The sequence below is a fragment of the Heloderma suspectum genome, chromosome 2 (assembly GCF_057233095.1).
Source record: "Heloderma suspectum isolate Gila_16-S chromosome 2, 16-S_ref, whole genome shotgun sequence".
In the NCBI taxonomy this organism is placed as follows: Eukaryota; Metazoa; Chordata; class Lepidosauria; order Squamata; family Helodermatidae; genus Heloderma; species Heloderma suspectum.
The window spans coordinates 346,078,710-346,101,898 of NC_139459.1; the positions used below are offsets into that span (position 1 = coordinate 346,078,710).

The 23,189-nt window shown below is 45.7% G+C and overlaps 2 protein-coding genes across 13 annotated transcripts in view; one reads left to right on the plus strand and one right to left on the minus strand.

The window, feature by feature from the left end:
- LOC146355356 (uncharacterized) overlaps positions 1–20,996 on the plus strand; it is a 44,709-nt gene extending 23,713 nt beyond the window's left edge. For all 10 annotated transcript variants that reach the window (XM_084830509.1, XM_084830510.1, XM_084830511.1 and 7 more), the window contains 2 exons: positions 17,809–18,303; positions 18,589–20,996. In XM_084830509.1, the coding sequence (XP_084686635.1) occupies positions 17,809–18,303; positions 18,589–19,088 (995 nt within the window). In that variant the 3' untranslated portion in view covers positions 19,089–20,996. The remainder of the gene's footprint in view (positions 1–17,808; positions 18,304–18,588) is intronic.
- On the minus strand, positions 7–23,132 carry LOC146355357 (uncharacterized). Of its 3 annotated transcripts, XM_084830488.1 has the most exons (4): positions 22,986–23,132; positions 20,710–20,832; positions 17,316–17,437; positions 7–2,882 (listed from the first exon to the last, which is right to left on the minus strand). In XM_084830488.1, the coding sequence occupies exon 4, from the start codon at positions 2,870–2,872 to the stop codon at positions 827–829; it is 2,046 nt and encodes a 681-aa protein (XP_084686614.1). In that variant the 5' UTR covers positions 2,873–2,882; positions 17,316–17,437; positions 20,710–20,832; positions 22,986–23,132; the 3' UTR covers positions 7–826. The 3 variants fall into 3 exon arrangements, with proteins under 3 accessions (XP_084686614.1, XP_084686612.1, XP_084686611.1); XM_084830486.1 differs by lacking the exon at positions 17,316–17,437 and having other exon boundaries at positions 23,054–23,132; XM_084830485.1 differs by lacking the exon at positions 17,316–17,437.
- Between the last annotated feature and the right edge of the window lie 57 nt (positions 23,133–23,189).

The window sequence follows — 23,189 nt, forward strand, 5'->3', positions numbered from 1 at the left end:
GGTCTGCTTGTGTGAGCTGTGTAACCTCTGAAGTAGGGATATCTGGAAATTTGCAGCAACTACTTTTATGAATAAAACTGTCATAAGATGCATTTTTTCTAATCATAGAAGTGGTCCCTGTAATGATTCATGCTTCTCCACTTCATATTTTAATTCATAGGACATCTTTCAAAACTAAGCTCTTACCTGCCACCCACCCAAGGACATGATGTTTCTTACTTGGGCGCTGCTAAAATTTCACAGCTTTGCTAGCAATACATACACTGAAAGTACCAAATATATTGTAGCAGTTGAGTAGGCTGTAATGTGACAATTAAAATGTATATGTATATGTTCTCTAAATGTGAACATATGCTCTCTGGGATACAGGGAAATATGTTTTGAAATTAATTATTCAAACTGGTGGGCAAAATCCATCACAGTGAGTTGCTCAATTGGTGTTCACTACACCTGTACTGTGAAAACTTTCTTCACTTCATATAAAATAGGAGAATCTATCACTCTGTGAATTAAAGGATATGCATGCTATTCCCAACAAATCTCAAATAACTCCAAGCAGAATGACCATTTCCTCCAGTAGAGGGCAGCAGGTTGACATGTATTTCCTCTAATTTTCACGAGCCACTGCAATTTCCCAGTCTGTGTTTATTGTTTTGTTTGTTGTTGCTTTAACTAACATACAGATCAAAGGTCATTGTGTATGATGTTTTCAACATAGTGATGCAGACCCTTTAAGCTATGACTTAATAGCCAAAATTCTCTTGGTTCAGGCCTCCCTCCTCCCCCTTTGCAGAACACGCACAATCTTTAGATGTTTCTTCAGGGCTTACAGAAACTTGCTTTCCTCCTCCAGGCTGAGCTCCTTCAGGTGTGGCTCAACAGCATCTTCATTTGCAGGCAACACTGCTCTCATCTCCCTCTCAATGGCCTCTGCTCTGGCCTCCAGCCCTTTCTCAAACTCCGCCTTCTTCACCAGCACCAGCTCCTTCACTGCTTCCCTTGCGGCATCACAGCCTTCCGCTAACGCGGCTCGTTCAGCAGCCAAGCTGGGTTGGTCAGCTTCCATGGCAAGGAGGCGTCCTAAGCTGCTCACACGCTCCATCAGGTACTTCTCTGACACCAGAGTGTAAGTCTCAGAGATCATGGCCACCAGCTGGGCCACGCTGGCAGCATTAAAAACATGTCCATAAACCAGATCGGCTGTGAAGGCTTTGGATGAGTAGCTGGAGATTTTCTGGACGCCATCCACCGTGTCAGCAAATTCTTTCACGCTCCAGACCAAGCACGACTCAATTAAGTTGGAGATCATTTGGAAAAACCTCACCATCTTCTCCCATTGCTCCTTCACCCGCCCCAGGGCTTCCAGTCCCTTGATGAGCATTTTCCTGGCGGTGTCAAAATCCACCTCCTTGACCTGGTAACCTCTCATGATGCAGAGAATCTCAGTCAGCTCCTCATTCTGCTTCTTGAAATTCTCAAAGCTCCTCTGATACTCCTCCCTTGTGGCCTTCAACACCTCCCTGCTCTGCTGCACTTTTAGATGAGCATTTTCCACACCTGAGCCTGTGGCTTCTCCCATCTTGGACATGTTGGGTGGCTTGGGGGAAAAGGTTGGAGACCGAGTGTAGCTCTTGCTATAGGAGTCAAACTCTGAGGCCTTCTTATGGAGTTGGTATATCCCATCCAGCAAGCTCTTCCCCAACTTGCCAATGCCACCCACTGATAAGGCCACTTTCTCCAACTCCTGGCAAATATCCAGTCCAGCTTGACAAATCTCCTGGGCTTTTACTTTGGGGTCACACCCTTCTTCTTTTTCAATGGAGTCCCTCAGCCTCTGAAAGTTCTTCTTCACCCACTCTGTTTTGACCTCCCCACTCTTCTCATCAAGGACCATGGAGGCCTTGAGGCCTCCGTGCTCATCCAAGAGGTTCTTCAAGCTGGTGGCAAAGGTTAAAAGCTCGGCTGATTTGGAACATATGACACTAGCTGAGATAAATGAAATCATCCCTGCCAGTCCCTCCCCACTGCCCACACAGGCTGCTTCTCCAAGGTTCCCCTGCCTCCCTGCTAGCATCCGGGTAAACTCAACAGAGAAAGTACCCAGGGTATGGGTGAGGGTGGTGACCAGCTCCATCCCCACTGCATCCCACCCTGTGGGGATGGATGCCATGGCTTCTTTATACTGTTGGAAGGACTCCTCTACCTGCTCCTTCATCTGGTGGTGGTACCGTTCAGCCATCTCCTTAGCCTCTTTAGCTGACTTTTCCCGAATCTTGGCCTGCTCCAGAGCTATTCGCACTTCCACCAGCTCCTTCTCATAGCCTTGTTTGGCATTGAGGCAAGCCTCGAGGAGTTCCTGGATGAGATTGATCACATCAGTGAACTTGGCCCTCACTGCCTTGGCCAGCCCACCACATTGCTCTGTCACTGCCTGGAGGTTCTTGAGCTGGTTAGGAAGCAAGACTGTGACCACCTCAGCTTCCTGGATGAGAGTCCGAACAATAGTTTTCATCTGTTCTGGGATGCCATTGGCGAGCAGCCTGATCTGGTCCATGTTGACGTGGGCCTCATTGAAGGCAGTCCAACCTCGATTGCTCACTTGGCACAAAGAGGCCTTGAAGGATTCTGGGTACTTGAGGTGCTGGAAGCCTCCCTCAGGTGGAAGCATGTTGATGGAAAAATCACCCTGTCCTGTTGAGATGAAGATCAGCTCACCTAGGATAGCAATGGTGATAGGTGCCGGCATGAGAAATTCTTCCCAGTTGGCGTAGGGTTTCATGAGAAGCTCAGTTTCTTTGCGTACATCTTTTCCTTTACTGAGGGTCACCACAGCCTTAAGCAAAGCATGTGTTTTTTCTTCTGATGCTGCCATGGTGTACAACCTGGGTGGTGATGAGGAGAGTTACACGTTACTCAGTAGAATGGGCCCACCACATGCCAGTTTTTACTCGCACACATTAACTAACCAGACAGATCCATATCTCAAGAGCACCTGGAGGCTATGAACCTGTCATAAAGGGTGGTCTGACCTTGTTAGCAGCAATAGATCTAATAAGATTAATGATTTCCTCTATTGCTCACCACGCATACACTGTTGACAGTGACTACAAGAGAAATCTTGTTACTGTTCCCAAATAGGGAACCAGGCAGGCACAGCTCTGAGTTCATTGTTGCACAAGTTCACCTGAAACTGCAAGATGATAGCCCTTACCACAAGTTGTCCCCAAAAGCAAAGGCTAGAGGCTAAGTGACTTCTATCCAGAAAATTGGCACCATGAATTGATTTATTGAACAAAACACAGGCAGCCATGATTTTGAGGTTGGTAGGCACCCTTCCTTTAAGTCACTTTAGGTGCAATCCTATGCATGTTTAGACAGAAAAAGTCCTACAGCTCCCAGCATTCCCCAACCAGCCATGCTGATTGGGGCATGTTGGGAATTGGAGGACTTCGTTCCATCTAAACATGCATGGGATTTGCACCCAAAATGACTAAAAGGAAGCAGATGAGGCAAGAAGGATTCCTAAATTCTCTTGGGGTGGTCTAAAGGATTCAATCATAGATGGCTGAGAGCCAGGATTTCTGGGTTCCCTGAAATGGGAGGAAGAATTAGCAATTCATAGAAGGAATGAATACTTTATAAACACACCAGATAGCTTTGTGCAATCTCTTCAGCGAACACACGCCTGGTTTTAGCTTGCCAAGTCTATCTGCACTTTGGCTGATGGACTGTTCCCTAGGGGAATTGTTACAACACAGTTTGCGATCCTCACTTCTCGTTTATTCTTCATCAAAGATTGACAGCTTTGGATTGCCTTTGGATTTACAGAAACACACAAGCAGTTAATCAACCATCCCTGGTCATACCTAGCTAGGCCTGAGTTGGGAAAGGGCAGGGGGAAAGCTAATAAAGGGCTAACCATTAAGCATTTCATTCTGGATGGGTTTATTAGTTCTTGCTTAACATCCCCTCGTAAAGGCTAAGACATCCTCCCTGTTTTCAGGCTATAAAGATTTATCTTGCCGTTTGGAATGGTCACAAAAATGGGGCCTAGTCAGTTAAAGGCTATATGTGCATGTGGACATTAACACACCAGTGAGGTGTCCTCTCTACAGTCAAGAACTTTCAAGCCATTGTTAATAGTGGGGAAAGGTTCACCTATTTGCAGGGCTGAGAGTTCACTTCCCAGGGAATTCTTATCAATATGCCAAGACTCTTTTCTCCACACACAACTTGCCTCCCAGTTTGCTAGGCATCCACATGTTTCCCTCCTCTGCAGCTAATAGCAGCTGTGCGTATGTGATTGGAATCAGGGGCACAGTGTCCTACATATGGGCTTCCCACAGGCAGTTGGTTGGCCACTATGTGAACAGAATGCTGGACTAGATTGGTCTGATCCAGCATGGCTCTTATGTTCACAGCATGGGGGCAAAGGTTAGACACCCTCTTCCCTTCGCGTTGCAGCCCTAATCTAAATCTCACACATATATAGGTAGATGCTTGCAAGTGCCTGTGTAAAATGGGGACAATCTCAAAATAGTGGTATGGTTTCTACATCCAGGGACTCCTTAGATATGCAGAAGCATAGGCGTTTGTAAAGTGAAAGCAAATAGAATTAAAACAACAACACCAAAATGGCCTGACAAGCATCTGTGAGCTTTGAGGGAAAATATTAGATCTTCCAGGTTCACACTGAATGGGTTCACGCTGAGGGATTTTCCAGGTTCACACTGAATGCCAAAGACATGAACCCCTGTCTGCTGTTATCTTTTGTTTGGAGGTGAAGACACACATACTGCTGTCCAGTCACAACTATACGCAAATCTTGGATTTTTCCATAGTTTTCTATGGCAGTTTTCACTTCTGTCCCGGGTTATAGGATGGCCCAGTGAAAAAGAGGACAGGATTCCTGCACCTTAAATAGTAGTGCATAAGAGGGAATTACAGCACATATAGCTTGACATGTAAGCTACAGCTGCTGAAATTCCCTCTTTTATACAACTATTGGGAGCCCTGTGCTCTTTTCCCCCCAAGTACCCTACCCTGGGGGCAACAGCAACAAAAGGATCTAAAGGAACCAGAAGTCTGGCAGACTATCACCCAGTTCACATGAACCCGACAGCTGATACAAGCCATTGTGCTTGTTGCAGCCGCTGTGCATGCCGGCTGAACTTCCCTAATTACTGAAATAACCCAACAACAGCCCATCGGTTATTTGAGGGTTGCTGCCCACCCCAAACAAGCCATGCTGCCCAGGTTCAGACAACACGGCAAGTCATGTCAGTGTGGGTAGAGAAATCCGGCTGGCTTGTGCCCAGCGTATGCAGCAGCAAACCACGGTGGCCTGTTTCAGCCACTGTGATCATGAGAATCAGGCCTACAACAGCTTCCAGACAAGGCTTTTATTATTCCACCACTCTGCTATATTCATGGAATTCTAAGGGGGTCCAGAAGACAACATCTCTCACTTGTAACACTCCTGTTTTCCCACTGCTGCTTCCATCTTTCCTTCTTACCATGGAAAATCCGTTAAGGCGGGGGGAAAAGGATGTAATAGCTGCACAATGCCTCCCAACTGTTAGTGCTAGGAGCCCTCCATCTGGATGCACCCTACATGAATGTTTACATTTAATGTATGACTGAGGCATGGAATGTTAGGGTGTCACTGGAGGGCGGGGATGGAAAGCAGCAGAGAGAGAGGGGAATAACCTGCTTAATCCCCTAACAGCTTATAGTGAGTATGGCTGGAGGGGGAATTAGGTTTGCAGGATGCATGCATGAGGGAAGAGTGCTATAAGGTTAAACTCCCCCCTCTGCACTATAAAGGGATGTTTCAGCAGGCAGGCAGGCAGGCAGGGAAACACTTCATGTTTAGGTCTGGCAGCCAAGAACAAACCAGACTCCTCTAACACTACATACCACACCAGGGGAAGTCCTCAGAGGAGATGAGAAAGCAAAAAAGGTGTCCTTTCCTCCTTTCCTCTCCCTCAGTCTCCTGCCCACCCAAGGCCCAGACAGAATTACAAAGCTCCTGCTCCTGGCTGAAGACCTGAACAAGAGCACTCCTAGCACGGGGAACAAAAGCATGGATCATCAGCATGGGGAACTTGCAAGGCACTTGGGCCTGTGGGCAGTTGCCTGATGGCGCCAACCCCTGATGCTCAGGCGGAGCTATAGACACACACACTCTTTCCTATTCCTTAATCAGTAATGTGAAATCCCTAGCGTATGCTTGCAGAGCTGCATAATTTATAATTCCTCTTACATAAACAAGGCATCTCCACTGCTAGGTCCTTAGCCCACTAAATCCCAAGTGATGGCGATAGATAGATAGATAGATAGATAGATAGATAGATAGATAGATAGATAGATAGATATTAGAGGGGACAAAGTGCATTTCTGGGGGAGGAAGCAAGCTTTGTCCCACATAAATGTTCTCACAGAAATTTAAGAATAGGTTTCACATTAATACTCCCACTCTAAACTTTTCTCTGACATAGGTCCTATTGATTTTGACGGAGTTAAATTTCAAGAAAACATGCTAAGAATTGCTTTCCTTCAAGTAGTGACAGGGGTCCACCAAGTAGCAATGGACAAGTTATTTGCACGTGGGGTGTGTGTGTCCCTTCATCTGGCACCTCCTATATAAATCCTTCTCTCCTTCTCCAGAGTACAAGATCCCTGGCTATCTGCACCTTCCTTACCTAGTCTCACTATAATCCACTTTCCCATGGAAACCAGGAATACCACCCACCTCATTAAATCCCAATTCCTTTCCCAGAGATTCTAGGAGAGCATATGCAATCTAATGTTTTATAATGTTGATTATTCAAAAAGCACCTCAAAGACTACCCCACCCTGTGTTTCACACAAAATTGATCTGTCCAAATATACTACTACCTACCCTTGCTGTTTCTGAACATACATTTGCATTCTGTACTCACACATGCATTGGAAGCAGGGCTGGCCATCTCACAAGGCGAGGACCTGCCACTGCCGCATGCCACCAACCCAGCCACTCTTTTGCCACCAGTGCTGCTCCCACCCCCTCTGTACCCCAGTGCCACCACCCACTCTGCAAATCCTCTAAGAGTAAGTGGTGGGCGGGGCACCGCTCTGAAGATCGCAGTACAGGCAGTCGCCAGAGACAGCACCAGTTCTCCCATCACCTGAGATGGGAGAGCACACACGCTCTCATTGCCACCACATCTATCTCCCTCCTCCGTCACATCTGTCTCCCTTCCTCCTTCCCCCATCATGTCTGTTTCCCTCCTCTCTTACCCACGCATTGTGTCTCCCTCCCTCCCTCCCTGTCCGCCCATCGCGTCTCCCTCCCTCCCTCCCTCCCTCCGCCTATCCTCCTGTCTCCCCCATTGCCGCTGCTACGACCACTCACTTTGTGGATCCTCTCACAGAGCGAGCAGCAGGTGGGCAAGGTAGAAAAGAAACCAATGCAGCTATTCTGACAAAGGGCCAGGCCCAAATGCCTGGCTCTGAGGGGTCCTTCCTCAGAGCCAGGCATTGTAGGAGCAATACCCCTGGAGAAAGCCTGTACCATGATCTTCAGAGAGGTTGCCTGCTCGCTGCTTGACTACAGAAGGGGTGGGAGGCACGGTTAGTGGCAAAGGAGTGGCTAGGCTGGTGGCATGTAGCATCAGCAGTGGCAGGTTCTCCTGGTGGAGGGGGGGTGCAATTTGCTGCTCCACCACCTGAGATAGGGGATTCATCCTGCCTCACGAGAGGGCCGGCCGTGTCCAAGGGCACCTCTGCCACAATGCCTGGCTCTGAGGAAGGACCCCTCAGAGCCAGGCATTTGGGCCTGGCTGGTCCTCAGAAGAGCCGCACTGGTTGCTTTTCTGGCAATGGAGTAGGCAGGGAGGCAGGGCGAGGGAGGGAGATGCAGCAGGCAGGCAGGGAGACGCAGCAAGGGACAAGAGGAGGGAGACGTGATGTGGGGAGGGAGACAAACATGTTGGCAATGGGGTCACAGTGGCAGCAATGGTGGCTGGCAGCTATGCTGTGTGCTCTTCTGCCTTAGGCTGATAGGAAGTGAGGAGTTATCTGTCCTTCTACAGTTTTGACCACTCACCTTGTGAGTACAAAGTTTTGTACTTTCAAGTGTATTCCACCCTATTACAGATGGTGCAGGATGGCTTACGATATTTTTACATTTTCGTCCCCTTAGTTCATCCTACCTTTTTCTTGCCCTCCCTACAGCACTCCTAATTATTAGCATCTTCCCTGCCTGTGCCCCCACCCCCCGCCACCACTACTATCAGGACACTTCATAAGAACCCAGAAGTCCTGATTCTGTCATGTCTCACTAATTCTTTTGCTTGGAATGGAGCCTGGAATCCAATCAGTGCTAAAATCTTTGGGTGTCCCCCTCCCCTCGCATCAAAGTTCACTCACCTTTTGTGAAGCCAGAAGACAAGGATGCAATGTGCTCAGGTCTCGCTGCAGGGCCCCATATATAGGGGCTAGGAGAGGCAGCCACCCCTCCCCAAGCATTTCGAAATACCTGGCTGCACAAGGGATGAAAAATACATTCTAGTTCCTCCCAAGTTGATGTCTAAATCCTTGGTGGAGGTGGGAAGGATTCTACCTCAGAGACTCACCACAAACATCCATGCTTTAAGATCCGATTGGTTGCTGATCAGCAGCCCTGTTATTTATCAGTGATCCTGGAAAGTAAAGTGTAGAGCTGGAAACACTGATGAGATCCAGAGCAAGCAAGCTCATGCACCCCAGGATTCCAATAGGGTAAGTCTTTATAGCCAAGTGGCTGGGTAATAGCTTCTGATCCCAAAGAATAGGCATAAAAGTTATATGCCAGATGTTACTTTCTTGCAGCAATTGAAGTTTGTATGCAAATGTAATCAGGAAGGGGCCATGGTTCAGTGGTAGAGCAAAAGCTTTGCATGCAGAAAGTCCCAGGTTCAATCCTTGGTATCTCCAGTCAAAAAACAAAACAAACAAAATTTATCAGGTAGCAGGCAATGTGAAAGACCCCTTTACATTACTGTAAACTGTTTACTGTAGAGTAAACAATACAGAGCTAGATGGACAAATAACCTGACCTCATATAAGGCAACTTCCTATGTTCCCTGTGCAAGCTTCCAAATAATGCAGGGCTCCTTGTCAGGCAGAATAGAAATAGCTAAAAAAAGGTGTATGTAAAGTGCAAGACCTTTTTTGTGACGACATGATAAGGGATTTAGAAGTTAAATATGGTGTGAATAGGTGAAAATATGAACTGGATTTGTTTAGCCTACAGAAAGAAAATGGAGAATATATCCACAATGGGCACTTATTTAAAAGAATGTTGGAAAGGCTGTTTTAATCTGAAAAGCAAGGATCATATCTCTATACTGCACTGAATGGATTACAGATAGGACCTATGGATGTCGGAGAAATTCGCAACAGAATCAAATGAGTTCAGGTTTCTATGAATCCGACCTGCAGATTCCACAGTGGACTTTCTTTTTCCAAATCCTGCAGATTCCCACAGACTTGCTGACCAGTTTTTCACTTTGGGGAGGACTTTACACTAATGCATACTTGTGCTAATGCAAACTTGCACCAATGTGCTAATCCATGAATTAGTGCTAATGCAAATTAGCACAACTAAAACAAAATTCTGGTTTAAAAAAACCCTATTCCATCAATGAGTGTAGGACAGAATGAAAGACACCTGACGATCTGCAAAACACAGACAGAACAGATTTAACAAAATCCGTACATCCCTAATGGTACCCCACTAAAAAGCACTGTTGCTGCCCTTACCTGTAGTGAAAGCCACATTTAATTTCTTACGGCATTTATTTAATGTATTTTAATCTTGCTTATTATATATTCTGGAGGACCAACTCCATATATTCTACAATCTTCCATACTATACAGGGAATGTTCCTGCCTTACTTATTATCCTAGGGTCACTTTTATGTTGACGTTGGAGTCAGCTCAAAACCTCCATTCATGTCATTTGTATATGCTGCTGTTTCATAGATCTTGGTTAATCTTTTCCAAGACCATGGAAGCTGCCATGGCTGAGACCTCCAAGCTAGCAGATAACGTATTACATTCCTTCTCTAAATGCAAATGCTGGGAAAACCCCTACATCTACCCCTGCCCCCAAAGGCATAACGAAGTAACATGTGAACTTGCTGATAGATTAAAACAAAAAGAAAAAGAACATAGGTGTTTCCAGAGAGGTAGCTCCTAGAACTCCCCAATCATTGCTTTTCTATGGTAAGCTACAAGTAGAATTGCAAATAACCTTTCAACATTGCTGGGGGTGTTGCACTTTTTTCTGTTTCTACATTCATTTGGGCACGCTATTTTTAAAAACATATTTTGACCTTTTAAAAATCACTTAACTTGTGCTATCGTATTTATTTAAGCACCACTGACCAATTACTTCCAAGATTTGCAAAAAACATTTTAGAATGTTAGAAAGCGAGTTAGGATGTAAGAACTTAAGAAGAACCATGCTGGATCAGACCAAGGGTCCATCTATTCCAGCATTCTGTTCACACAGTAGCCAACCAGCAGTCTACCAGAAAACCACAAGCAGGACACTGTGCAACACCATCCTCCAGCCCATGATCCCCGTAACTGGTGTACATACACTCACTGCCTCTGGTACTGGAGGTAGCACATAGCCATCAAGACTAGTAGCCACTGATCGCCTTCTCCTCCAGGAATTTCTCTAACCCCTTCTAAAGCTATCCAAGTTGGTGGCCATCACTACATCTTGTGGTAGCAAATTCCATAGTTTAACTATGCTCTGTGTGAAGAACTGCTTCCTCTTATCTGTCCTGAATCGCCCACCAATCAGCTTCATGGGATGACCCTGGATTCTAGGAGAAAAATGTCTCCCTGTCCACATTCTCCACACCACGCATAATTTTGCACACCTCTATCATATCTCCCCTTGCCTTCCTTTTTTCCAAGCTAAACAATCCCAGCTGTTGTAACTTTCTCTCATAGGGGAGATGCTCCAACCCCTCGATCATTTTAGTTGCCCTCGTTCCAGCTCTGTTAGGTGTGGTGATCTCAATGGTACTGTAGCAGCCATATCGGGGGTCAGACTAAGTAGCCTCATGCAGTCTCATGCTTCATGTTCTTGCTGAGCTCTTTCTCCCTTGAATATATTGTTGTAAGCTGACGAGACACAGGAATTTCTTATCTTGTCAAAGGTCATACAATTGTATATCTTGTTCTCTGCTGTTCTCTCCTTATCATGGCTACCCTATAACACAGTTCTTGTATTATAAACAATGGTGCTAGGAGAAGAAATGTTGAGGACTGCAACCCCACATGGGAAGGAGAGGAGGAGCCGTTTCCTATGTGTCACAATATCTATAAAAACAATGTGCTGATGTAAATCGGGGCTTCTGGCTCTTTGGAAATAATTCCAGCCTTAAGCCCGCACGTTAAATAAAGAATCTCTTTTTCCTTCACTCTGTGGTCTCCCTGACTCTGGGTTCTGCAACAGTACATAGTATTCCAAGTATGGTTGCACCATAGATCTGTATAAGGGCAGTCTGATATTAGCAGTTTTATTCTCAATTCCTTTTCTAATTATGCCTAACATGGAGTTTGCCTTTTTTACAGCAGCTGCACACTGGGTTGACATCTTCATTGAGCTGTCCACCACAACCCCAAGATCTCTTTCTTGGTTGGTCACCGCTAGCTCAGATCCCATCAGATTATACTTGAGGCTCGGATTTTTTGCCCCAATGTGCATCACTTTACACTTGCGTACACTGAACCGCATTTGCCATTTAGATGCTCTTTCTCCCAGTTTGGAGAGATCATTTTGGAGCTCTTCACAATCCCTTTTTGTTTTAACCACCTTAAATATTTTGGTGTCATCGGCAAAATTGGCCACTTCACTGCTCACTCCTAATTTCAGATCTTTTATGGACAAGCTGAAAAGCATTGGTCCCAATACAGATCCCTGTGGGACCCCACTATTTACTCCCTTCTATTGGGAGAATTTACCATTTATTCCTACTCTCTGCTTTCTGCTCTTTAACCAGTTACTGATCCATAACGGGACCTGTCCTCTTATTCCCTGACTGCTAAATTTGCTCAGGAGTCTCTACTAAGGGACTTTGTCAAAAGCCTTTTGGAAAGCCCAAGTAAACAATGTTTACCGGATCACCCTTGTCTACATGTCTATTGACACTTTGGAAGGACCAATGGAAGGGGGAATGAACATATTTCTAAAGAGGTGATTGGGAAGGCAGCAGGATGCAGCAGAGGTTTTAAAACGTTTTTAAAATTAGCACTATAATGCTCTTTTAGTACTAATTAAAAGTTTCATTAAAAATAATAGTGGTGAAAAATAAGAACACTAAAAGTGTGTCGAGTGGTGATAGGTTCATTAGCCCAATGCATCACACTCTACACTTGGAAAAGATAGAAAACTAGTGAAATACTGTTCTGTTCTTTCAAAAAATGTTGGATTTTCTGCAGACTGAGAAAAGATGGAACCACAGAGAAAATACAGCAGGACAATGATCTGATAAGCCCAGTAAAATGTGATGGGAACAAAGTATGGCAACTCCATACTAAATACCTAATGGCGAAGCATCCCATGTTGACTGCATTCAGGCTGCCTAGCCACCACAGGGACTCAAGTACCTAAAGAGTTATTTAAGACTGGGCTCCAAACTGAGATGAATTCTCCTCCAGTCCCTTCTTTCAAACCACATTTCACAAAGACAGCTGTGGTCTTGTTTGCTTAGATGAATATTATCATAACTTCAAACCCGATATATTTGGAGAACTGGCTTAAGCTTCCTAAGTGGGATGGTAAGAGTCCCTCTCTCCCTCAGTCTGAGCAAACGTGACCCAATGGATCATAGAATCATAGAATAGTAGGGTTGGAAGGGGCCCACAAGGCCACCGAGTCCAACCCCCTGCTCAATGCAGGAATCCAAGTCAGAGCATCCCCGACAAATGGCTGTCCAGCCTCGTCTTGAAGGCCTCCAGTGTGGGAGAGCCCACCACCTCCCCAGGTAATTGGTTCCATTGCCGTATTGCTCTGACACTCAGGAAGTTTTTCCTGATGTTCAGTCGGAATCTGGCTTCCTGTAACTTGAGCCCATTATTCCGTGTCCTGCACTCTGGGATAATCAAGAAGAGATCCTGGCCTTCTTCTCTGTGACAACCTTTCAAGTACTTGAAGAGCGCTATCATATCTCCCCTCAGTCTTCTCTTCTCAAGGCTAAACATGCCCAGTTCTTTCAGTCTCTCTTCATAGGGCTTTGTTTCCAGTCCCCTGATCATCTTTGTTGCCCTCCTTTGAACCCTCTCCAGCTTGTCTGCATCCTTCTTAAAGTGTGGTGCCCAGAACTGGACACAGTACTCCAGATGAGGCCTAACCAGTGCTGAGTAGAGGGGAACTAGTACTTCCCGGGATTTGGAAGCGATGCTTCTATGAATGCAGCCCAAAATAGCATTTGCCTTTTTTGCAGCCACATCACATTGTTGGCTCATATTCAGCTTGTGATCGACGACAATTCCAAGATCCTTCTCGCTCGTAGTGTGGTTGAGCCACGTATCCCCCATCTTGTAACTGTGCATTTGGTTTCTTTTTCCTAGGTGCAGAACTTGGCATTTGTCCCTATTAAATGCCATTCTGTTGTTTTCTGCCCAGCACTCCAGTCTATCCAGATCACTTTGAATTTTGTTTCTGTCTTCCAAAGTATTAGCTATCCCTCCCAATTTTGTGTCATCTGCAAATTTGATCAGCATTCCCTGCACCTCCTCCTCCAAGTCATTAATAAAAATATTGAAGAGCACTGGGCCCAGGACTGAGCCCTGCGGTACCCCACTCGTTACCTCTCCCCAGCTTGAGAAGGTCCCATTGATAAGCACTCTTTGAGTCCGATTCTGTAGCCAACTGTGGATCCACATGATCGTTGTTTCATCTAGCCCACTTCGAGCTAGTTTGCTCATCAGGATATCATGGGGCACTTTGTCGAAAGCTTTGCTGAAGTCGAGGTATATGATGTCTACAGCATTCCCACGGTCTACAAGGGAGGTGACTTGATCAAAAAATGAGATCAGATTTGTCTGGCAGGACTTGTTTTTGACAAATCCATGTTGGCTTCGAGTAATCACTGCATTGTTGTCAAGGTGCTTCCAGATGGATTGCTTTATGATCTGCTCCAGAATTTTCCCAGGGATTGATGTCAGACTGACTGGTCTGTAGTTCCCAGGTTCCTCCTTTTTACCCTTTTTGAAGATAGGGACAACGTTAGCCCTCCTCCAGTCATCTGGCACTTCCCCGGTCCTCCATGATTTCTCAAAGAGAATAGACAGCGGTTCTGAGAGCTCTTCTGCCAGTTCCTTTATGACTCTAGGATGCAGTTCATCTGGCCCTGGAGATTTGAACTCATTCAAAGTAATGAGGTGTTCCTTGACCATATGCCTGTCGATCTCAAGCTGCAATCCTGCCCCTTCAGCCTGTACTTCGCCTTTGCCAGGGGGGTCATAGACCCTCTTTTGGGAGAAGACTGAGCCAAAGTAGGAATTGAGCACCTCTGCCTTTTCTTTGTCATCTGTTATCATTTTGCCATCCTTATTTAATAGCTGAACAACCATTTCTTTCCTCTGCCTTTTACTATGCACGTAGCTGAAGAAAGCCTTTTTGTTGTTTTTAGCATCCCTCGCTAACCTCACCTCGTTCTCCGCTTTAGCCTTCCTGACGCCATCCCTGCAATTCTGTGCTACCTGCCTGTACTCTTCCTTTGTTACTTGGCCTTCTTTCCACTTCCTATATGTGTCCTTTTTTGTTTTCAGGTCATCCCTAAGCTTTTTGTGAAGCCACATTGGCTTCTTCTGTTGTCTTCCACCTTTTCTTCTTGTTGGAATTGTTTGTGATTGTGCCTTGAGAATTTCCTTTTTTAAAAGTTCCCACCCATCTTGGACTCCTTTTCTCGCTAGCATTGCTTGCCATGGGACCTTACTGATCATTGTTCTGAGTTTATTAAAATCAGCTTTCCTAAAATCCAGGGTACGCGTTTGAGTACACTCGGCTTTTGCTTCCCTTAGAACCAAGAACTCAAGTACAACATGGTCTCTTTCCCCCAGAGTTCCTGTAACTGCTACTTTATCCACTAAGTCATCTCTGTTGGTTAGGATCAAGTCAAGGATAGCCGATCCTCTAGTTCCTTCCTCTACTTTCTGTAGGAGGAAGTTATCCGCCACACAAGTCAGGAATTTCCTGGAGGGGCCATGTTTTGCAGAATTTGTCTCCCAACAAATATCGGGGAAATTGAAGTCCCCCATTACTACTACATCATGCTTCCTTAAAACATTGGCTATTTGCTTTTCAAAAGTTTCATCCTTGGCTTCTCCTTGATTGGGTGGCCGGTAGTAGACTCCGACCACCAGGTTCCTTTTATTCTTTGCTCCATTTATTTCAACCCAGATGCTCTCGATGGGGCTACCAAGCTCCTCCTCCTGTATTTCTGTGCAGAGATATGTATTTTTCACATACAGTGCAACCCCGCCTCCCTTTCTGTTCCTCCTGTTCTTTTTGAACAAGTTATATCCTTCAACTGCTGTATTCCAGTCATGAGAGTCATCCCACCAAGTCTCAGTTATACCTATCAAGTCATAATTTCCCTCCTGTATTAAGAGTTCAAGTTCGTTCTGTTTGTTTCCCATACTCTGGGCATTAGTATATAGACATCGAAGACCATGTGCTTCATAGTCTGGCTTTCTTCCTACATGTGTCTGAAGACTATTATTGGGCGCTATCAGCGCTGTTCTCTCCATTGCAGTGCATGCGCCTACGTCCATTGTTACCCCCAACATTACATCTCCCTTCCCCGTAGGATCTCCCCTGAGGAAAGTCAAATGGTTTCTTCAGGGTCTTGACATATAAAGCAAAGTTTATTTTAAGCTATCAGAGCCCAGTCTCTCTCCTAGGTGACCTAACAGTCCGATTCTCACCCTCATCTAAGTATGCCCCCTTTGCTTTTACAAGGCCACTTTGATTTATTCCTTATCAGTGCTATTACAATTTGTATCTCTTATGTGACCAAACCAGCCCAACCACAAAACTGTTGTGGAAGTAAAAGGAATGTGAACGCTGCCTCAAGGGTGGCTGACACATCTTTGCTGATCTCAGGGGAAATGCTACTTACGTTCAGAAACCAGTATCTCCTTCCCAACCATTGGGGAGGGAATTTCCCCCAGAAGGGTGAGAAAAGAATTGAGTCCTCCCAAGTTCATGAGACAGCAATACAGGCTTCCATGGCTTGCAAAGTGGTGAAAGCCGATATCAGTCAGGTGAATTTTACAGGTCTGGCCTGAATGACATTTACATTTGGCTCCTCTAAGGCCAAAGGACTTCACTGACCCAGCTCAGCACCATAGACTGCAATCCTATACCCATTTACTTGGGAATAAGTTGAACTGAATGGTCCTTACTTCTAAGTAGACATGTATAGGATTGCACTATCAGGCAAGCATTATGTAAACCATGTATCATCACTTTGGCAACCATTCAAGCCGTGCATTGTCTTCACTCACACTACTACAGAGTTATAAAACCACTTTTTGTTGACAAAGGAAGGCAAATCTGGGCAGAGTTGTAGATTTGTTAAAACATCAGTAAACAAATGCCCTGACAAAACTGTAGTTGCTCTTTCCATGCATTATGCAGCAACTGGGTTACACCAGTGCCTCACATAAAGCGTGAAAGGAAGACATGTATCCCTAAACCTGCAGTAGACACTGCCTAGAAAGATGTGGCTCCTCAGCATGCCTTCTTAGTGTTTATTATTATTTATAGTTTATTCTACCCTTCCCCACAGGAGGAAACAAAGGAAGCTGGCTTATAATGAGTCAGACACCTTAGTTCATCTAACTGGACATTGTTTGTACTGAGTGGCAACTAAAACTCCTCAGCTGACACTGAATAAGCTTCAGTCCACTTTCTCTTTCCCCTCCCTTAGCCCAGTGTGTAGCCTGAATGATCATGAGATCTAGCATGTAGGAGAATATTCTTTGCATGATCAGCATCCTACACAGCCAAGACCCAGGCTCTAATTAGGAAAGCTTTATTAGAAAAACAAGGATTAGGGAGAAGGGAGAAAGAGCAAGTAGCATTGAATACAAATAAAAGCCATATTCTACACTGATATAGTTGCTAAATCAACCTCCCCCAACCTGGAGCCCTGCAGGGATGCTGTTCTGCAATTCCCATCATCCCCAGACATCATCCAACACATCTAAAAGGCACCAGATTGGGGAAGACTGCCCTAAAGAGAGGTTCAGTAACTTACGTGTGAGTAGATGGACCAACCCTGGTTCAGTTTAGATGAAGTGAATGAGCTTCATTTTGTCTCTTAAACCAGGGGTGAGCAGACTTCGGGCTTGCAGTATCTAATTTGTTTTTCCTACAACCCTGAGATCCACAAAAGACATACACTGAGAATTAAAGAATTCTTTGCCCAGGAGTTTGTTTTGCATACCACTTCTTCATTTCAGCAGTATAATTTAGGGCAGCAGGTATGTGCATGTGTCATTTTGTTGTTGCCATTATTAAACATTTGGGATTCAGAAATTCTTACTAATCTACTGCGAATCACCCAGAGATTTATCAGTAGATCCAGATTTACTTTCCCCTCACCCGTCTTAGCCACTACACTAATTCTCTGTGTAAATAGTATACATACATCTCACTCAACAGAGGATATGAATCAATTTGGGGGCACAAAGCTTGCTATGAATGTGCTTAATTTTAATACATCTTCACCATTCTGTTTCTCCTTCCAGCTCCCAATCTGTTCACTATGGCCCTCTTGCCAGATGAGAATTATAATTCATCCATCAAAGAACAGTTGGAGGCAGGAATGCAGGAGCTAGTGTTCCTAGCTGGGCTTATGTTCCTTCCATGGCCACACAAGGAGACCTGCGCTAAAACCCGCAATCATGTCAGCAAAGCATTCCACCATTTTTCCGAGGCAGAACAGAAGCTAGAATCCCGCCTGTTAATAGTTGATTCCCAGTCAGAGGCCCTCATCACGGTAAAGAAACTCATGCAAGATGATCTGCAGGAGAAGAAGGGGAACTTGGCAGACCTGAGGACCCAGATCGTTGCCCTCAAGGAAGCTGAGAAGAAGTCCCAGGAGATGCTGGAAGCTGCAGAATTGCATCTAGAGAGCACAAGGAAGCAGCTGAGATTGGCTCATGAGGAAGTGGCAAAGAACCATGCAGGACGGGAAATTGGCATCCGGCTGATGGCTCTGCCAGGGCTTGGGTTGCTCATTGGTAAGTTAATTTTCCCCCTGAGCCAGTAAATCCTAACCAGAAGTGGTACCTACAAGACAACCAACTATATTACCTTACTAGAGCAGCCTCCCTCCAGATGTCGTGGACTGCAACTCCCTTCATACCCAGCCAGTATGTCCAACAGCCATGCTGGCTGGGAATGATGGGAGTTATTCCGGAGGGCGGCAGGTTGGGGAAGGCTGTACTAGAGAATGTCACAGACACCATTCCCTCAATACCCCGGATGGTTTTCTCTTTGCTTTACTAATTTGTCTTCACTTCTAGGAGCTGGCATGATTGTTGGTTACCAGGTGGCCCTGGACTCAGCTAAGAATTTAGTAGCTGAGGCCCAAAGGGGAGTGGACCTGTGCACAGCAGAAGTGGTGGGCTACAGCGACGAGATTGCGCACTTCTCCCAACAGGCGCAGGAGGTGCAAGCTGGGATCAACTCCACAGAAGAGAAGATCTCCCAGATTCAGTCCCAGTGCGATAAGCTGCTTGCTTTCCAGAGGAAGTTAACAATGCAGCAGTCCTGGATCAGAAAATGCCTTTCACTCTCGGATCTATTGGCAGGCAAGATTCAAGCAGCTGCAGTCATGTCCAGCCATGCCTGTGTCCCTGAATCCCTGGTGGACATCTTAGGCGAAATTGCAGGAGTGGTGGGAGGGAAGGATGGAGAGGCATTCCATGCTGATAAGGAAATCCAGGCTTCAGTTCTGGAAATAAACAGAGCACTGAAGTCTCTGAGAGCCAGGGCAGGAAAGAGCATGCCTATGTATTACTAATGTTTCTATGGCCTTCCCCCTCACACTGATTGTTATCAGTATGCCGGAGTTCCCATTCCACCTACCCATTCCTGACATGTACTGAACCTAAATACTAAAACTTGTGTGCAGTTTTTTATTGTTAGCACAATATTGTGTTGGGAACAGAGTCCCACAGCTCAGCTAGTTCATTCTGGAATTTGAAAGTCTGATGATGTTCTAACTGAATGGTCACAAGCTGTACTTTTTGCATTCCATATCTCCATTTAACTCCAGCCTTTACATTCCTCTCCCCCCTTTTGCACCCATGTCTATATACACCTGATAACTGAGGGTCACAGTGCATGCATCTGATGAAGTGGGCTGTATTCCATGAAACCTTATACCATAATAAAATTTGTTAGTCTTTAAGATACCACAATACTCTTTGTTGAAAATATTGATGTTCTGAAAATGTCTGGATTTTGAGCACAGCAAGTGCTCTTTTGCGTATTGCTTCTATAGCCAGGGATCCATGTTTCTGCTGACACCACCCTTGCCATGTCAAGCATTTTATTGCCCTCTCATGAGGCAGATGAGAGGAGCCCAAGCCTTGCTCTGTAGCTTGGATCTGGGGAGAGGGCAAGCAGGGAACATTGCTACAGTCGCACAATCTTTGGAGGGCCCTGAGCAATGACAGATAAAATTTCCCATCTTCAACTTCAAGCTAGACAGGAAGGTTGGGGCATCTGACTGGAGTGCTTCAGCCAACCAGCACCAGAACAAGGCCCGGCCTCTCCTTCTTGCCTGCAGAAAACCTATGTAAATGACCTGTTATCTAGATTGGGATGGACAACTTGTAGCCGTCCAGAAGTTTTGGCCTACAACTCCCATCAGCCCTAGCCAGCACTGCCAATCGTGAGGGATGATGGGAGTTGTAGGCCAAAACATCTGGAGAGCCACAAGTTGCCCACCCCTGATTTAGTTTCCTCCAACAAGGGGTTGAAATATTACTCCTTTTCCCCCTTAATATGGAGAGAATCATATCTTACTCATGAATGTTAGTCAGCATTGTTCAATAACAGCAACATCTTGATTCTAACTGGGTGAGAGCCCTTCTTTTGCTCTTGCTGGCTGGGGAATGCTAGGAGTTGTAGGACTTTTTTCTGTCTAAACATGATTGCACTTTTAGCCAGTTATGTTTCTGTACCCTTTAAGATAGGAACCCTGAGTCACATACACAATTTCGAGGGAATTAAAGTATGTTAGAAATATGTTAGATTGGCTGGGGATAATATGGAAGTTCAAGTCCAACATATTTGGGGGCACCAAGTTGGGAAAGACTGGCATAGTAGTTAGATTAGAACTTGGCCTCCAAAGAGGTATAAAAACTGGCAGGTTTTTGCGGGAAGATGAAAGATAGCCTAGCTGATTTTTACTTCTGTTCTTTTTAAGAGGTGAGCGCGATCAGTCTCTAATGATGTCACACGCACTGTGCAATAGGTGCCCACAATCCACATAGCATTCAGAATTGCTAATGGACACACTGGCTTTACTGGGGAAAACTGCATGTTCTCAGCCACAAAATATTGCAGCTCAGTTGGTAAGAAAAGGAGACATTCATCCTACACAATTTGAAACATATTTGATACAGCAGCTTTACCTTTTGCTCAGCACCACTTCATGAAAGTGGTTTGAAAGACAGATGTTCAGAGTATTCACACACCCTTCTCCAGTTTCCAAGGTTCTTCACATACTTAGCTGCCGCATTGTGGGAGACACCTCCCTGTGGAATAATCCCAAACAGCTGTGTGTGAATAACAAAACCACTTGGGCAGAGTTGATCGCATGTTTCTAATCCCAGTTGTGTGGGATTACCCACCCATGCTTGCATGATTACATCATTCACAGATGACACAACCCACAGCCACATAGGATCACACCACAAGGAACCAGCTCCTGCACCACCATGCTACATGTGAAGAAAGCCTAATTTAGGCAGCTCTTACCAAGACTATCACACCATAGAGCAGAAACTTCATCCTTTTGGGGGGCAAACTACACTTTGTACACAAACAGGTGTAATGATTGCTTCCCGCTCCCACCTTTTTAAAAATTTAATAGGAAAAGCAGCAGAGGCCTTTCCCTTCTCACAATTTCATTTCAAATTCCCACATAGCAGCTTTCCCCCTTTGGAGTTTTACATGTGTGTTCACGGGGCAGTGGAGAGACACACAAGGGACATTTGGTGCTGAGAAAAAGGCTGCAGAAAGGATTAAGTAGTCCTCCCCACACTGCTTCTCCTCTCCCAATCACCTCCTAGAAGATCTTTATTGTTAAAGGTGGGTTGGGATACCATTACACATTTTCATGTATAATATGTAGTCTGGTCCTAAAAAAACTAATTTTTATTTTTAAATTCACATAATTTACTCTAGCAGCATTGTAAGCATTACCTGCAAACTGTAAAAGGAGGACCAAGACAAACCCAAGAAAGCATGACTCCCCTAACCATATATGAAAACGGGTCTCAAACACAGACAGTTTGAAGGACAAATTATCTCCACTCAGCAGCTGCCTAGAGACCAAGCCCGTCACTTTTATTTGATTAAAAAATGTGACTTTTTCCTGCTTTTCCATGCAGTAGTAGCTATTGGCAAGTCAGCTTCTTTGCTCTAAACCTGTGATCCTCCAGATGCTTTGGCTTACAACTCCAGCCATGGGTTATGCTAGCTAGGGCTGATGGAAGTTGTAGCCCAAACATCTGCAGATGTAGGGCTAATGGTTGTAGGCTTGAAGCTATAGGCCTAAAGGATCAACTTGCTAGCCCTAACGATGCTTCAGCCTTTGCCTGCCTGCAGAATCATAAGGTGCCATATCATATTAGGAACCCCCAAGGGTCTGATAAGCCCCCCACCCCAGGCTTTATATTTGACAGCCTTGCTATTTGGTCACAGATGCCACTGGCTCCAGAGTTTTGTAAGCAGAACAGGTAAGAGAAGGGCACAGAACCTCCAGCCTATGGCCTTAATCCAGCCTGTGGGGCGCCCCAGTTCAGCCCACACTGCCTCTTGAGGTTCCTCCAGAGGACAGGTCTTAGGCTCAATGCCCTGCCCCCTGGAGAAAATCCGCTAGGAGGGCATCCCCACTGCTATCTTTAATTAGAGACTAGAGATAACAGTGGGGACTCCCTTGATGCCCACCAGCAGTGGAACTCCCGTTGTTATCTCTGATCTCAGATGTCCCATGCCTGGTGTTAGGGCTCAGCTGAGCATGGACTGAGTGGCTGCTCTTCCCCCTCCACACATGGCCAAGTCCCAATCCCCATCCCCAATTTCAGAGATAGCAGAAGGGATGAGGTGCGGCACGGTTGGGACTCAGCCACGTGCAGGGACAGGCAAGTGCTCCTCCCCACACATGGGCAAGTCCCAACCCACAGCGCCAACATAGGAAAAAGTGGGTGACATCAAGGGGCCAGGGCTACACTCCGACATCACCCAGCATGTGGGGTGCAGAGCAACCTGGCCCGCTGCCCCAAAATAGTTCGGCCTCCCTGATGAATGACCCAGTGTTGCCCTGGATTTGTGACAAAGCATGTCCAAAGCACAGCTGCAACTTCTGACCCCTCAAGCAGGGTTTAAAGCAGGGATGGTTTAAGCGTAAATATTGTTGGACTACAACTCCCATTATCCCTGACCATTGGCTATGTTGATGGGAGTTGCAATCCACTCCTGGTTTAAAAGCTGCATTGCAGGCAGGCAGTGCTGCCCAGAGATGCAGCGATGGGGCAAACGCCGTTTTTGCCTCATGACTGAATTGGTGAAAAACAGATGCACAGAACTTCGGGCCGAAAGAAAAACCACATGAACAACCCAAATCCATCGCGACGGAAGGTAAAATTGCAACACTTGACAGGATGAAGATAAGGGAGTCAAGGACCTGAATGGACGCATTCCCGAAAGGGGTCTCCTCCCTCTGTGACGCTACAAAAAAAACCCTTCCTGCACCTGAAGGTCAACGAACAAGCCGGACAGAGAAAAGCCCGAGCGTGATTCGATGCAGAGGCCAATAAAGCCCTTTTGGAATGTTCATAAAGGCGCGCGAGCCACTCAGGCAACTTCCTGATTGGGTGGTTTAGAAAAG

What these genes read in the sequence shown, in the direction of transcription:
- LOC146355357 (XM_084830486.1), bottom strand. Translation starts at nt 2,872, where the DNA reads ATGGCAGCATCAGAAGAAAAAACACATGCTTTGCTTAAGGCTGTGGTG.